At 47.8% G+C, this 14163-nt stretch overlaps 1 protein-coding gene across 4 annotated transcripts in view; it reads right to left on the bottom strand.

Moving 5' to 3' along the window:
* MBNL3 (muscleblind like splicing regulator 3) overlaps positions 1 to 12021 on the bottom strand; it is a 55343-nt gene extending 43322 nt beyond the window's left edge. For all 4 annotated transcript variants that reach the window (XM_086619812.1, XM_086619813.1, XM_086619814.1 and 1 more), the window contains exon 1: positions 11774 to 12021. In XM_086619812.1, coding sequence (XP_086475938.1) covers positions 11774 to 11947 — 174 coding nt within the window. In that variant the 5' untranslated portion in view covers positions 11948 to 12021. The remainder of the gene's footprint in view (positions 1 to 11773) is intronic.
* Positions 12022 to 14163: the final 2142 nt, after the last annotated feature.

The raw sequence follows: 14163 nt of genomic DNA, 5'->3' as shown, positions 1-14163 counted from the left end.
GTGCACCAGATGCACCAAGAAATAAAACTGACTGCTGGAGCAACAGGAAAGGCGGAGGGCAAGCGGCTCCCTGGGTTGCCTTGTTCAGTCCCTGCAGACACCATGCCTAATGACAGGGACGGAGAGGACAGGGAAGCTGCAGGGGGGCTCGGGGACAAATAAGTCTGGAGAGAAGGAGGAAACAGAGCAGAAAGGAGAAACAGGGCACTGGAATAAGGCTGCGAGCCTTGCACCATGGGAGCAAGATTTGGGAGGGCTCCTGCAAAAAGCACCAGGTACATCTTTAACGCCTTCCCCTACAGCATTTGGGAAGGAGCGACATCCCCTCAAAGACAACTCTCTGTCTTGGAAATGTGCTGGTTTATGAAACAAGATTCCCTCATGGGAAGGAAAGCATTTTGCTTCCTACAGCTGACCTTGAACACCACCACCTCTGCCATACCCAGATGACCTTCCAAGACTTGAAGACTCATCTACATGTCCGGCTTTCAACTCCCTGCTGCCCTGGCTACTCAAGTGCTTCTGCATGGGTTGAAACGTCCAACCCTGTGAGGCGCATGCTTACTCCTGGCAAACTCATCCAGCACTCAGTATCTGCAGCATCACATGGAAGGGACCCCAGGAGCAGACCCCAATCACTGCACACAGCACGGCGCTGCACGAACCGACCACGCGGCATCAAGCAGCACTTAACGGCGAGAAAGCAAGCTTTACTCACACTCTGATCTTCCGGGAGCTGACAGCAAGAGGAAGAAACGCCAGTCAGCGGGATCGGCCAACACGGTTGGGATTACACACTGAGGTTTTGTTTTCAAACTTTACTTGGTTGTGGCGGGGCTCTTTAAGGACCTAATCTCCGTGTGACTGTTTCCAGCACCAGCCGTGCCCCTGTGGATAATAAGGACTTAGGGAAGCACTGTCTAATGACAGCTGCGCTCTCAGGCAGGCTGGTTGTAACTCCACTGTGTCAGTGCTGCCCCTGGCCATCTTCTCCACCCCAGCTAGATACTCCGTGCTTTCCCAACTGCTTCTCTGTTTGAGAGCTGTTTTCTCTCAGTAAGCACCCAGAGCTGACCACAGCAGCCCAGAGCTGCTCATTCAAAGCAGAAGTAAGGAGACAAATTGAGTTAAAGCAGCACAGTTTGGGCTAATAGCTTAAATCCTCATCAGAACCTGGTGTGGGTTCTTCTGGGCAGAAATGTGGACATCACTAATGCAACTCAGCTGATCCTAACATTCCTGTCTGTAGTAGTTGGTCCTTTTTTTGTTGGTTTGTTTTGTGTTTTTTTTTTTTTTATTTTACACCAGTGTAGGAGAGACCAGGTAAAAGTAAGTGCTGTGTTAATGCAGAGTATGTTCAGCTAAGTATGTTCCGAGGCATGATAAAACTCAGTACACACCAGTAACCAGTCATTTGCCTGGGCAATGCCTTGTGATAACATATCCGTTCTGCAGGACTAGCTAAATTGCTCCTGGTTCCCATTCTCAAGACTGTTAATTAAAGCAGAATTTGTCTCCACTTTTTAATGATGCTCTGCACACCCACCTCAGTAGTGTCTCCAGCATCCCCGCAGCAGGCGCGCTGGGCTGGGTGGTGGGTCTTTTTCCCTACTGTGCAGCCAGATTAATCCACAAAGTAGCTTGTTTTAAACATCCACATTCCACTGCTGGAAGAGAAAAAACTACTCCCCCAGAGCACAGATCTTTCAAACAAGGTCAGATACCGACCTCCTCCCCCATCACCAATGACCTTATTAGCACCGATCATGGTTCTAATAATATCCCGCGCTGTAAGCAGGCCATCTGCTGTAACATTTCACTACAAACTTGGGGAATTGCTTGGTTTGGATATGCTCACGGCCCAGTAAGCCAATTCTCCCCTCCCAGGAATACACACCTTCCCCACAGCTTTAAGGTAAATGTTGCAGAAAGGCACCTCCAGCTTTCCAGCTAGGAGCTCAAGCACGCAGAGAACAGCACAGACCCATGCCCAGGTACTGGCTTTCAGACAGAGGAGGTAAAAACGCAGTTAGAGGTTAAAAATCCATCACTCCAGCATCACAGCCTCCAACTCCTCTGACGGTGGGGACATCAAGTAACCACGTCACTGAAACCCAAAACCAAGGCCAAACACTAACCAGATGTTCAGAGTTAGCAGTAAAGCACCAAGGCTCTCGAGAGCAGCGTCACTTTTGTGCCATGTACTTTCTGCTGCTTGGACAGCAGAAAGATTTTACTGTCTTAACACATTCGCGATGGTTAAGCTGAATATTTTCACTGCCATTACAGGAGAGGGGGCTTTTGTATCAGACAGGTAAACTTGCAGAAGAACTAACCATGTTTGATAGCTATTCATTCAGAAGCAGGCAGGGTTTGAAATGCTTACGCAGTTAAGACACCCGTCTAAAACACCCGGAGTCTTGTTACTACAGCAGTTCAGCTCCACTCAGCCTTCAAAGACGTTTTCTTTGTGCTGCTCCTGGGAGGTCAAAAAGTGCAATTAGGCACCGAGACTGACATTACAACACTTTAAAGCTGCCTGCATCACCACAAGGCTTTGAAAGCTGTTTTTCCAAATCCTTGGCCTTTTTCTTATCAAAAGGCCATCATCAGACATGGCATGAGCAGCTACATGGGGCAAGAAGGGGGTCAGTGGTGGTTCTCTGCTGTTCTATGAACAGCAATAAAACATTAATAAACCATAAGTAAAACCGTGCCTCTGTGGGGTAACATTCACCCAAGTGCCTCAAAGCATTTATTTTAATACTAGCATAACAACATTTATAGGGCAGATTTTCAAAAAGCTCAGCTTCTCACTTGGAAATCCAACCACTTGTTTAAATGCTCTGTGGGAGACATCAGACGATGGGCTCTCCAGAAAGCCCAGTACATCTTGTGTATATTTGGTTTAAAGCTTCCAAACAGCTCAATTACAAAAATGCATGTTACTGCATCCTCTTTCAGATGGGTGAACGAGGTGGTAAAAAGCTATCGTCAGCAAAGGGATTACATCAAACTGATGCTACGCTGCTGAAGAAATCCACCAACTCCACATGCCCGTTCAGAGTCATTCTCCTCGAAGGCATCTTCCACTGCCTTTCCCCCAGCCGGCTTCACTGGGCTCATGCAATCATGAGCAAGAGAAGGAGCTATGTAGCTTCACTGACACAGCAGCAAGGCAGGACACCATGGCCAAGCATGGCTTCATGTTTACAAGGATCCACTTTGCCCCAGACTCTCAAGGGATAGGGACTTGCAGTTTTGGGGCATCTATTTGAATCCCAGTGTTAGCTACTGCTACAGATCAAGGCTGGAAGATGCAGAGCTTGAACTTTTTTCCCCACATGGATCTGGCAATGCCACGGCTTGTAGCATGGCACCTGTTGAGGTGCCAGAGCTCACTGTACAAACACACAACCCTCCGTGCTCCCTTGGCCAACTTCTCACTCACAGCCACACCAGGGTACATGCAAGCGCTGCTGCAGCTTGCTAGCTGGGCTTCAATGCCCCATCTCCCCCCTCCCAGAGTAGAGGAAACCCCGGGGCTTGCAAAGCGCTGCACTGCATTTGTGCTGGGTCACAGGCACAGAGCTTGTGCTTGCAGATCCAAGCAGACTTGGCAGGACCGCAAGCTCCAGGTGCGTGTGCTGACCACGTGCAGAGAAACTCTCTCAAACTGGAAAGCCAAAGGTGGCAGAGGAGATGATCACAGGCAGTTCTCCCCGTTCGGAGAACAGCTGAGGACCATTTCCCTCTCTCAAAACACAATGCAACAGCTCACTTCAGCACAAGGAAGTCTTTTCTGCCCACAGGAATTCTACAGTGCTTAAAATCAGGCTTAAGTATTTTGCAGAACTGGAATCTCAATCTGGAGGGCTCTGCCCTTAAAAAAGGAAAGTGAGCCTCAGGAGCAGGAGGTGGCATGCTGTGGCCCGTGCAACATTGCAATATACCCATAAAAGGTTTCAAAACATATCTGCTTAAGTGCACACAGCAGTTCAGAAGGGTTTAGAGTCACATCCCAAAAGAATTTCTCTCCTGCTTTTTTAGGCAAGCGTGAGCAGCAGTCAGCATTTTACCCTCATCTTCCCAACCAGAAACCCAAGGTTACTCTTGGCTGGTGTTAGCAATGTAAACGCTGCTGGCTTTATCCTTTGGGGACGGTGGTTTGCTCGTGCCACGGGAGCCAAGCGAGGCGGCGTGAGCTGCAGGCAGGAGCAGAGGCGCTGCACTGCCAGGGCTGGCAGGTGAGGAGGGCAGAGGACAGGAGAGGCTGGCAGGAGAGCACCACTGATGAATTTGCTTGGCCTGCCTCCCCAAAGACGCTGGTCTCCAACGTGTGGTCTCAGGACAAATTTGTAGCCACTGCTCTGCTTTCCAACATGTTCAAGGGAAAGCGCACAGAAGTCTGAAGCCCAAGGAAAAGCTGTGATAAATTAATTCGTTAGCTGCAAGAAGAAAGAATAGCAAGACAGTGGTCCTGTGCCTGCCCTGTGCACCCAGAGTGCCTCCCAATGTGCCAGACTGCACCTGCACCTCTGCTGGCCTCTCGAACCTGGCCCGGGGACACCGTGCGGGAGACCGGCACCCCCAAAACACCGGTAACAGCAAAGGCATCTGTCCCTTTCAGGCAAGCCCACAGGACATACAGTCTGAAGCACAGACAGTGCTCTCCATGTTGAGAAACAAAAGACCTTTAGGAACATTTCTACAAATGCTAACATGGTGTTACCCTGTGACCGTGAACTGCCACAGACAGGAGATCCCTTCACAGTGCCCCCTCGATGAGCCAAGGCCCAGGCTGGCCCCAGCAGGGGCTGCCCACCCCTTGGGCACTCCAGGAGGGCTGCCAAGACACTCTGCTTACAGGTACCTACAGGAGGGCAGAAGAAGAATCCCAATGAATCCACCTTACAGCACAAGATGGCCACCAAAGACCCATCGGGGTCCCTCCCCACTGATTCTTCGATACTCATGAGGCCAGAGCCACCCCAAGGGCAAGACGAACACCTTGGGAGACTCTTACTCCCAGGCCTGGCTTCAGCAATGCCACACACAGGGCAGGGGAAGAGCCACATCACCCTGTGTCATCAACGGAGTCAGACGTAGGACAAGGCAAGAGATCTACCAGAGGACAGCAGGAAGAGACACACTCCTCTCCTCAGGAAAACAGGGCAGACAGGGAGAAAAGTACTCAGAAGTGACTTTCACTGTTACTGATATTAGCTGATGGATGTCTCATTGACCAAGCCTGTACAACAGTCCTACAGCTTTGCGTGGGGAAAGCAACACAGATGCTTAGATTTGCCAAGCACTCACTGCAAAGGAAATACCCAAATTCATCTAATACGCGCTCTGCACATGAGTAAGAGCCTGAGGTCTGTTAGGCAGGCCAGTCTGGCATATGAGGGACCAACACTTTCAGGAGGAAAGCCTAATCAATTAAGAAAATGTGAACTCCCAAGTATTTAACTACTGCTACTACTACAAGTGTCACACTGATAGCTTTGAAGGGCATTTCCTTGTCAGACAACTCTCTGCAAGCTTTCTCACAGGCTCTTAACATCCACCTCTGTACTGACTGATTGGCAGTGTGACCCCTCCAGATTGTATCTCCAGGAGCCCTCAGGAAGCCCTCTATGCTGGGATGGATCTCAGTTCCCATGGTTTCCATCAGAGCTACACAGTACTCCCAGGATTTCCTCTACTCTTCCAGCACTGAGCTAATAAGGGAGCATCCCTCCAGAGTGGTACCAAAACTAGACTATGCACCAGGAAACCTATGGACATCCCATCTTTCTTGCCCTGTTACCCCTGAACAACACCAGAAGGACCTAATGAAGATAAGGACAGGACCAATCCCTTCTCCTTCCACAGTGAGACACACACCTTAAAAATCACCTGCTTGCTTTAAAGCATAGACAAGGACTTCCTGCCAAGGACCCTGCCTTACATCTTTGCAAACAGCTGCGATGAATAAGACCTTTCTGCTCCTTGCTGAGTATTGCTGTCCATGCAGCAGAGTCACCAGGTAACAGCAGCCTGTTTCCAGCTACATGCATTCATCACCCAGCACCTCCGCACAGAGCCAGGACCAAGGGGACTTCAGCTCAGATGTTGGACTCCACGTTCAGCACCTAAGGCACTCTGTACTCCTGCTAACCCTGCTGTAAAGCAATGGAGAAGCAAAGGGACAGCTCAGGGCAGCAACCTTTTGAACCACAATAGCAAGATTCGCGAGTGCTCATCCGTCACGGTTCAGCTGTCAAAAAGCCAGATAAATGATGTGAGACTGCTGGGACACCACAGAAACCTATGGATAGTGCTATATAAATCAAACATGCTCTGCATAGACCTCTGGCCTACGGAAAGATCAGTTAGGCAGATTAAAGCAACAAGGTGTATCTTTCCCCAGAAAGCTGAACATGCCTAGGGAGGTCACACACCATCCAAGGAACCAGCCTGACCCCAACAGAAGAGCATCTGCAGCCCAGACACCAGGGCAGGCTTGGGAGATGCTCAGCCACAGGCACTGCCCAGGTGAGCTTCTCCATCAGTAGTCTCCATCCCATAACTGTGCTGAAAACCTTCTGGAGATTATCACAGAGTATACACAGCACACATACCAATTAAATTACACTGTGAAAGCATGGAGCTTGTTGTGATCCATACACAAGAAGGGATCGGACCTAAATATTGTTTCTTTATTTAAGCTCTCTTATTCTTCTTGAAGTATCACTCTACTTTCAGAGAAATACAATAAAAACAGTTCTTATTTATAAGTCTAAGTACATTTTTCCCCGCCTTTAGATGTTTGATTCAGCAGTTATAAAAAGCACTAATGATGTGCCGTAAGACACACGAGCATCCAAACAAGACAGAAAGCTGCTGCAAACCTACTTCTCATCACCAAATGCTGTCACTACACAGGTAAGCGCCTTAATGACCAATGGACAGTAAAGGTTTCTCACAAAGGTGACTTGGCTCAACATTGTTCATCTGGTTTATTTGCATCATCTCCATTACACTGAGCTGAGACATGCAGTCAGAGTGTCTCCAAAAATATCTCTATGGCTTTGTTTGCTTTCTTCTTCCTCTATGAAAGTGTAACCATATGCTAAGTTTAGTGGGTGTTTTCAGTTGTTTCCCAGTTTGGAGTTTATTTAAATTTAAAAAAAATAGATTTGATTGCAAACCAGTAACAGTCAGAAATAATTCTAGTGAAGTCAGCATAAAACAGGTGCAAATTAGCATGAAAACTATAAGGAACAGCCTCAGGTACACCAGTTTCAAGATCATATGGTATGTTTATTGCCCAAGCACAGTGAACTTTTCAGGCTACTGCGGGATTTTGAATACTACTACCAAATAATAACACTTCTTTTAGAAAACAGACAATTTAGACAGAACTGTACTTTTAACTCCTGATTTTATGCCTGTTCACAGACAATTAGCTTTTTTTATATATATAGACGAGAACTGCTTTGAAACATGCAATAGCTTAACAATGTTTTTTAAGTTAGATCTCCCAAAGCAAAAATTCACGCCCCTGAAGTTTTCACCACATTTTCTGTCTTTCAAAATGCTCTTCAAAACTTGGTTTTGCATATGGAAACATCTACATTCACAAAGCAAATTTAAAAAACAAAACAAAACTAAACCCCAAAAAACAACACACTCTACAAAGCTGGGCTTGTAAAATTTTTTTTAAGCCTTGAGTCCATAGTGCAGATACCCAAACTGTGAGCAGTATAAATGAAAGCTTCTTTGAACACCTGATGTGCATTACTTGCATATTTTTATATAATACGTTGCTACCTCCCAATGCCCCATCTCCCAGCTTACTGCTCAATTAGTGTTTCTAGTGACCAAAGAAGGTGTTTTTTTCCTTCCTGACATCTTAAGAAACCAAAGAACACAACTAACAATTCGCTGGCCGGGGAATTAAGAATCAGACAGGCTCATACCATGCCCACCTGATCCAGCCTCAATAGGAAGGTTAATGACTTGAGGAGCGTTTCCAGCCAGCCCACCACAGTGCCACTGACAAGCCTTTGTACAACCTGCCACGAGCCAGTAAACCTTGTCCTGTTCCTTGCAAAAACCGCCAGCTCTGCACGGGATGGTGCACACCAAGCCGATGAACGAACCCAAAGGCCATGTGGGTTTACAGCGATGACAGAACACTCCTCTCCTTTGCTCAGAACATCTCAGAGGTGCCATGGGACCTGCCTAGGAGATACCGCAGAGCATCGGCCGCTGCCCAGCAGCCCTGGTGGACGCTTCTGGAAGAGGGGTGGCCCAGCAGTGGCTGGGGCTCGTGCCTCTGAACTGACCTCCACCAAGCACTGCAGCTTGCCCTTCCATTCACACAAATTAATTCAGATAACACTGTTCTTCCAGACTAACGAGGAGGGGAGTGCGAGTGGAGAGAGCTCTCTTGGCATCTGATTCAAATCTGTGAACAGCCTCTCACAAGGAACTATTTTTAAGTTTTGTATCAATCTGCTTGAGAAAGGTTCCTTCTGCTGCCTACAAATGTGCAAACTCCCCCTTTGAAGAACCACAGCTCAGGACAGCAAGATCCAGCCCTGTACTTGCAACCTAATCAAGACTCAATTATTTCATGACCAAAAGCATTGCACAATCACACAACGCTCCTAGAGCATGCCCTGGCGAACCCTACCCGAGCACCAGTGAAGCCCCCCCATTACCTTCAGGAGTCCTGCGTGTTCTTCACAAGCTTACAGGTAGCCCACATTCACCCCCGAAACAACCCACACTGAGGCAGCCTGACTACTTCTGGAAGCATAACTGCTCTTACCACTGCAACAGACGCAGAACCGCTATATGAGACTGGGGCGGGGGGGGGGGAGAGAAAAAAGTGAGATGCAGTAAGCATATAGATGCTGTGTGTGACCTTACCAGCAAGGTGAAACCATTGTACGCTGGGTTATCAGAAGTTCCTGTATGAAGGCATTGTTCAGCCTTAAGAGGTCTGTGAGAAAAAAAACAAGCAACAGCACTACACAATGGATGCAGATAAGCAACCTCTGAACAAAGCCCTGGGCGACTGCAAGAGAAGGGGAAAACTTATTAGCTGCAAGCATCCTATATCCTGTCTCCAATAAAGCAACACAGATGTTCTGCTAATGCAGGGCATGAAAAGATGAAAAGAGCACTAAGCAGCTATGGAGCCCTCGACGGAGAGAGGGGCAGGGGAGAGGGTCGGTGTGCAGCAGCTGTCGGAGAGAAACAGCCGCTGAGCGCACAAAGATGTCCACGGGATGGGTGCGAAAAGCCTCTTAAGGTCTGAGAATATCACATCTCTCTTGTCACCAGTAAGGGAGGCCACCATTATGACCACGAGCCCCTCGATACGAACAGGGCTTTGCAAGTCCAGCTCCAGACCAAGAACAGAAATGGCATTGTTGGAGAGTTAGTCACCAGGGCGGTTATCTTCACTGGGAAACGCACGGTGCACGCACACACACACAGAGAGGTGGTGGCATTGGGGACTGCACCTCTCCACGGCACGCCAGAATCAGGGCTCTGTCCAGTGAGAACGACCGGAGCCGTGGTGCTGGAGAAGTGCTCCGAGACCCTCTTCTTGTTTGAGAAGTGGGGTGCAGAAAGGGAGCCATCATCAACCCTTGGCCAAGCGCTCTGCCCAGTCTGACCTCTCCTCTTGGTGTACTTCCCAAAGGCAGACCTGTTGGCCCTCCACAAGGCTTTCCTAAACCTGAAAAATCTGGAAAATCTGTTCCCTGGAAAATTCAGGCCACTTAACTAGCACATACAGGGCATCTGCTACTGTGTCAAGAGGAAACTGCAACAAGAACATTGTTTAACAGCCAGTTACAGCGGAAACAGCCTGAGCTGTAGAAGATCATCCCCTACTCCTTTGGCATCTTTTGTTTGTTTTCTCAACATAGTGTTCCCCATCCCATTCCTCACAGCTGAAGCAGGAGAAGCATTTGCTCATGCCAGTGGGTGGGATTTGAACCCCAGCTGCCCACAGACTTGGTCCTGCCCATCTCACAGCCCCAGCTGTGCAGAGAAGGGCCGACAGAGCGCCTGGCCACGCTGCAGATGCTGCATCCCAGCCACCACACATGGGGAAGCGTCACCCACCAGGTGACGTTGGACTACAGCACAGCTCAGAGCCATGCCAAGCTGGGTGGCTGCACAGGGGACATCTCCCCAGGATGCTGCAAACATCAGGCAAGTTCTGCAAGGGGCACGGTACTGCCCTGCACGCTGTGACAGCACTGCTTTCAGTTCACAAGTAAATGCTATAAAATGTAAACATATTAATCTCTTAATTCAAAGTATCTGCACTGCCACTGGCTACAATTCAAAAGTTTCAAGGGCATAAAGAACATGACTTATTTTCCCTCCGATAAAATTATTTTTGTCTCTCACTGTCAGCAAACCAGCAGTGCAAATGAATGTCTCAAAGTCACTGTAAAACTAAGAGTCGTTGCATATAATCAGATTAAAAAGAGCAAAACCGAATGCAAATAGGAAGCTTGAGCTTCTTAGTAAAAGGGAACAGAAGTGAAAATATGAAGAAGCCACAAACATGCAACAAAATGGGTAAACCCGTGTTAGACCGGATCCAGTCCCAGTCTGAATCTGTGCATACACAATTCCACCAGTTCTGTTACTCATTATGTTCATAAAAATAAACCCAAATCTGTTCAAGCAACAGTTGAAGCTCGAGGGAAAACTTTAAAGCTTGTAAAATTTACCAGATTCCTTCTAGAAACTCAAACGGGTTAATTACTCTGATCAAAACATTAAACACAATGTCAAGATTTCTCAAAAGCAGTTACCCATATTGTCTCAGGGTTTTTACCATCCTATTTAAAACAACTTTGAGGAGACACAGTTTTGGGAAAAACATAAAAAAAAAAAAAAAAAAAAAAAAGAAAAGTGGATGTTCCTTTCCTGAGAATCACAGTGAAGTGACCCCAAACAGAGATGCCCACCTCCCCTCCCGCAAGCCCCCTGTCCTGGTTCAGACCCTGGGTATTCGGTAAATTTTGAAAGTCACCCCTGGAGCTCCAACAGTGACAAGCAACCAAGAGCCATTTACTGCCTGCAAAATTGACTTTGCAAAGATAAGCACCAGCAAAAATGCTCAGCCGTAACTCGGACAGGCCTAGCAGGAGCCATCGTGTTTGCACATCCCTCACAAAAAGCGTTTTCTCAATGCCCAGTTTTCTGGGAGTGCCGCGCTTCAAATATTTCGGCTGTTCCTCATCTACAGGATGGTGTTAGAGTGCATCCGCAAATCTGTCTCCAGGAAATACACATAAAGCTGATTCATTATCTTAAAATGCTGCTTTCATTTCTGCTCATTAAAAGCACATTTCATATCCCTGAGCCGAATGTACAACTGATGTGCTCTGGACACAAATTAAAGCACCAGGTTTCAGTCCTCTGCTTTCTCATTTCAGTTTCATTTGCTGCCCACAACGTGCATTCCCCATTTCAAGGACAGCTGTATCAGACCCGAGCTACCATCGGAAACGCTCTGGATAAAATCCTCTCTCTCCCTGTGATGCCTGGCACTCCAGGCAATTGCACTCAATGCCAGACCCAACTGAGATTTCAGAAGCCGCATCCCGCACCAGCAGCATCCTCCCTGCAGAAACAGAGCAATAAACAGTTGTTCCGCACATCCCACACCCCAGCACGCCGAGCCGTTCGGAAGAGAAGGAAAAGCAAGTGAGCTTAGGTAATGCACGCGTTAGACAGTCCTCACCTTTAGGGAGTCAAAGCAGGCAATAACTCGACCATTTTCCACATGGCAACTCCGTGACGGATGGGCGAACTTGCACTCTGCATCAGACCGAGAACAAGTACCTCTCTGAAACTCTCGACACACTTCTAACGTCAGCCATTTTGTATCACGAACCAGGGAAACGTTTACAGCCATATTAAAAAACAAAAATTAAAATGCAAGCAATCACACCCTTCTTCAGGGCAGTATTTACTGCTTTTTTTTTCTTCTTTTTTTTAAAAAAAGGGTAAAAAAGTGAATTCAAGTTAAACGTGAAGAAATAACTAACTTGTTGCTTTGGTAGAACTCCTATTCATCAGCACTTAGGTTTTCATTTAAGTCAAATCGTGTTTGTTTAAACAAGAATTAAACATAAAGCCAATCATAAAATAGAAATCTTATCAGAACAACTGAAAATCAAATTAGAGGCCAGCTCCTAAAAGTGCAATTGTAGAAGTTAAAATATAAGTGTTATATTTTGTGCCACTGCCGAAGTTACTTGCAAATAACTGGCAGACTTTCAAAAGAATTCTGTGCTCTCCAGTTAATGGTTTCAATTATTCTTGCAAAAAGCATATGCTGCTGGCAGCACTTCAGTTTGTGGAATGGTCTCGGTCCTTGGGGAGAAGACTTGGTTGTTTTTCGTTGGTGTTTTTTTTTTTCCCTTCTATTTCTTGCTTCTAAAAATTACGGTTCACAAGCATCAAAACGAGCAAAATAACGTCTGAGGTTTTTTTTTCTCTTTCTTTTAAGTATTTGCTACATACTCGGGGGAAGGAAAAAAAAAGTAAAATGGCTGAGCAAACTGCGTGTAACGGGGAGAAAAAAAAAAAAAAAAAAAAAAAAAGGGCAAGGCTGGAGGAGTTGCCGTCAGGGCACGAACCGCAAGCAACGCCGAATTAAAAAGAGAGGGGGGCGAGGGGCAGAGAGAGGCAGCCCTAGACAGAAATCCAAGCAGCGGCGGCTTCAGGAAAGGCACTTTTCAGCAACCTGCAGGAAAAAGAGAAATAGAATCAGCCACGAGCCGACGGCGGCCCCCGCTCAGGCGGGCGCGGGGCTGCCCGGCCCCCGGCAGCGCGGCGCGGCCCCAGCAGCCATTGTCGCTACCCGGGGCATTGCCCGCACCAAGCTGCGCATGGAAGGAGGAAGCGACCAATGGCGTTTACCGTTGCAGCAGCAGGCCCGGGTAGCCGACCAATAAAAGAGATCGTTTCATAGCGGTCCAGGCTGGTAGACGCTGAGTTCCGTGCCCGCCGCACGGAAAAGCGCCTCAGCCCCACGGGCCGGGCTGCGGGGCGGCCCCACGCCGCAGGACCCGCGCGGAGCCCGGGGCGGGAGGGGCCGCGCTGAGCCCAACCCAGCCTCCGCCCGCCGCCGCGCCTGCTCGGCGATGCCCCGGCCACCCTGGCAAGGCCTCCCGCAGGGCGGGCTGCATCCACCGAGCAGCCCTCCTAGAGTAGGGGAGGATATTTTGCTCTTTGGTCTTTTGAATTATTACTTTTTTCTCATTAACGCCTCCCTCCCCCCCTTTTCTGTAGGAAACGTTGAGGCAGGAAGAGCAGCCGGTTGCTTTCTGGTATACAAAGCAGGAGCCGCTACAGCTCAGCCCCATAACCACTTCGCATTTTTAAGGTGTTTTATTTAACCCGTCACTAGCTGCAGAGCTGTTCCTGCAGCAGCCTGGGAGGGCATATGAAGACAAACGCCCGGTTCACAGTCACTGCTCTATGGATTCAGAGTCTACAAAACTAAAAGCAAACCCAACAGGGAAACCTAAGCCATATGCACACACACGGAAAAAATTAACTCATTGCTCACAGCTGTAGTTTTCCACCAGACTAAAGGCAACTCGAATTACTCTGACTCCAGCAATTCATGTTATACAACAAGTAACTTTCAATGCATTCCTGTTCAAGGCTTCTTTGGCATCCACTAAAATGTTAAGCTGTCCCTAGAGTTTCCCATTCTAATATTAGCTGTACCAATGCCGCCTGATAGGACTGGGCTGTTTCCAAGTTCCCAAAATCCAGCCCTTTATCCTCCCGAAGTACGGCCACCCAGTTTTGCAAACACTTGACAAGCACGGGATGTTGCTCGTGTGACTGCTATTAAGACTTCAAGCTTTCACAGGAGAAGAGTCTTCAACTACAAGAAAAGGAAGCTTGAATTCCTCTTTTATTATTGGTGTGTTATTGCAATTACACTGATCAGTAACTGAAACCTACTGGAGCTGGAACAGTCAAACAATGCTACCAAGGAAGAAGTGTGGGAAGAGGCTGTCAGCAGCAGCAGGGGGTGGGGCACAGAGGCTGTTTTGATTCACAGATTGAATTATTTCACGTTAAAAAAAACATTCATTAAACCTACATTGC

The sequence above is a fragment of the Tauraco erythrolophus genome, chromosome 13 (genome assembly GCF_009769465.1).
Source record: "Tauraco erythrolophus isolate bTauEry1 chromosome 13, bTauEry1.pri, whole genome shotgun sequence".
Classification (NCBI taxonomy): Eukaryota; Metazoa; Chordata; class Aves; order Musophagiformes; family Musophagidae; genus Tauraco; species Tauraco erythrolophus.
This window is presented reverse-complemented; position numbering and strand designations above follow the sequence as displayed.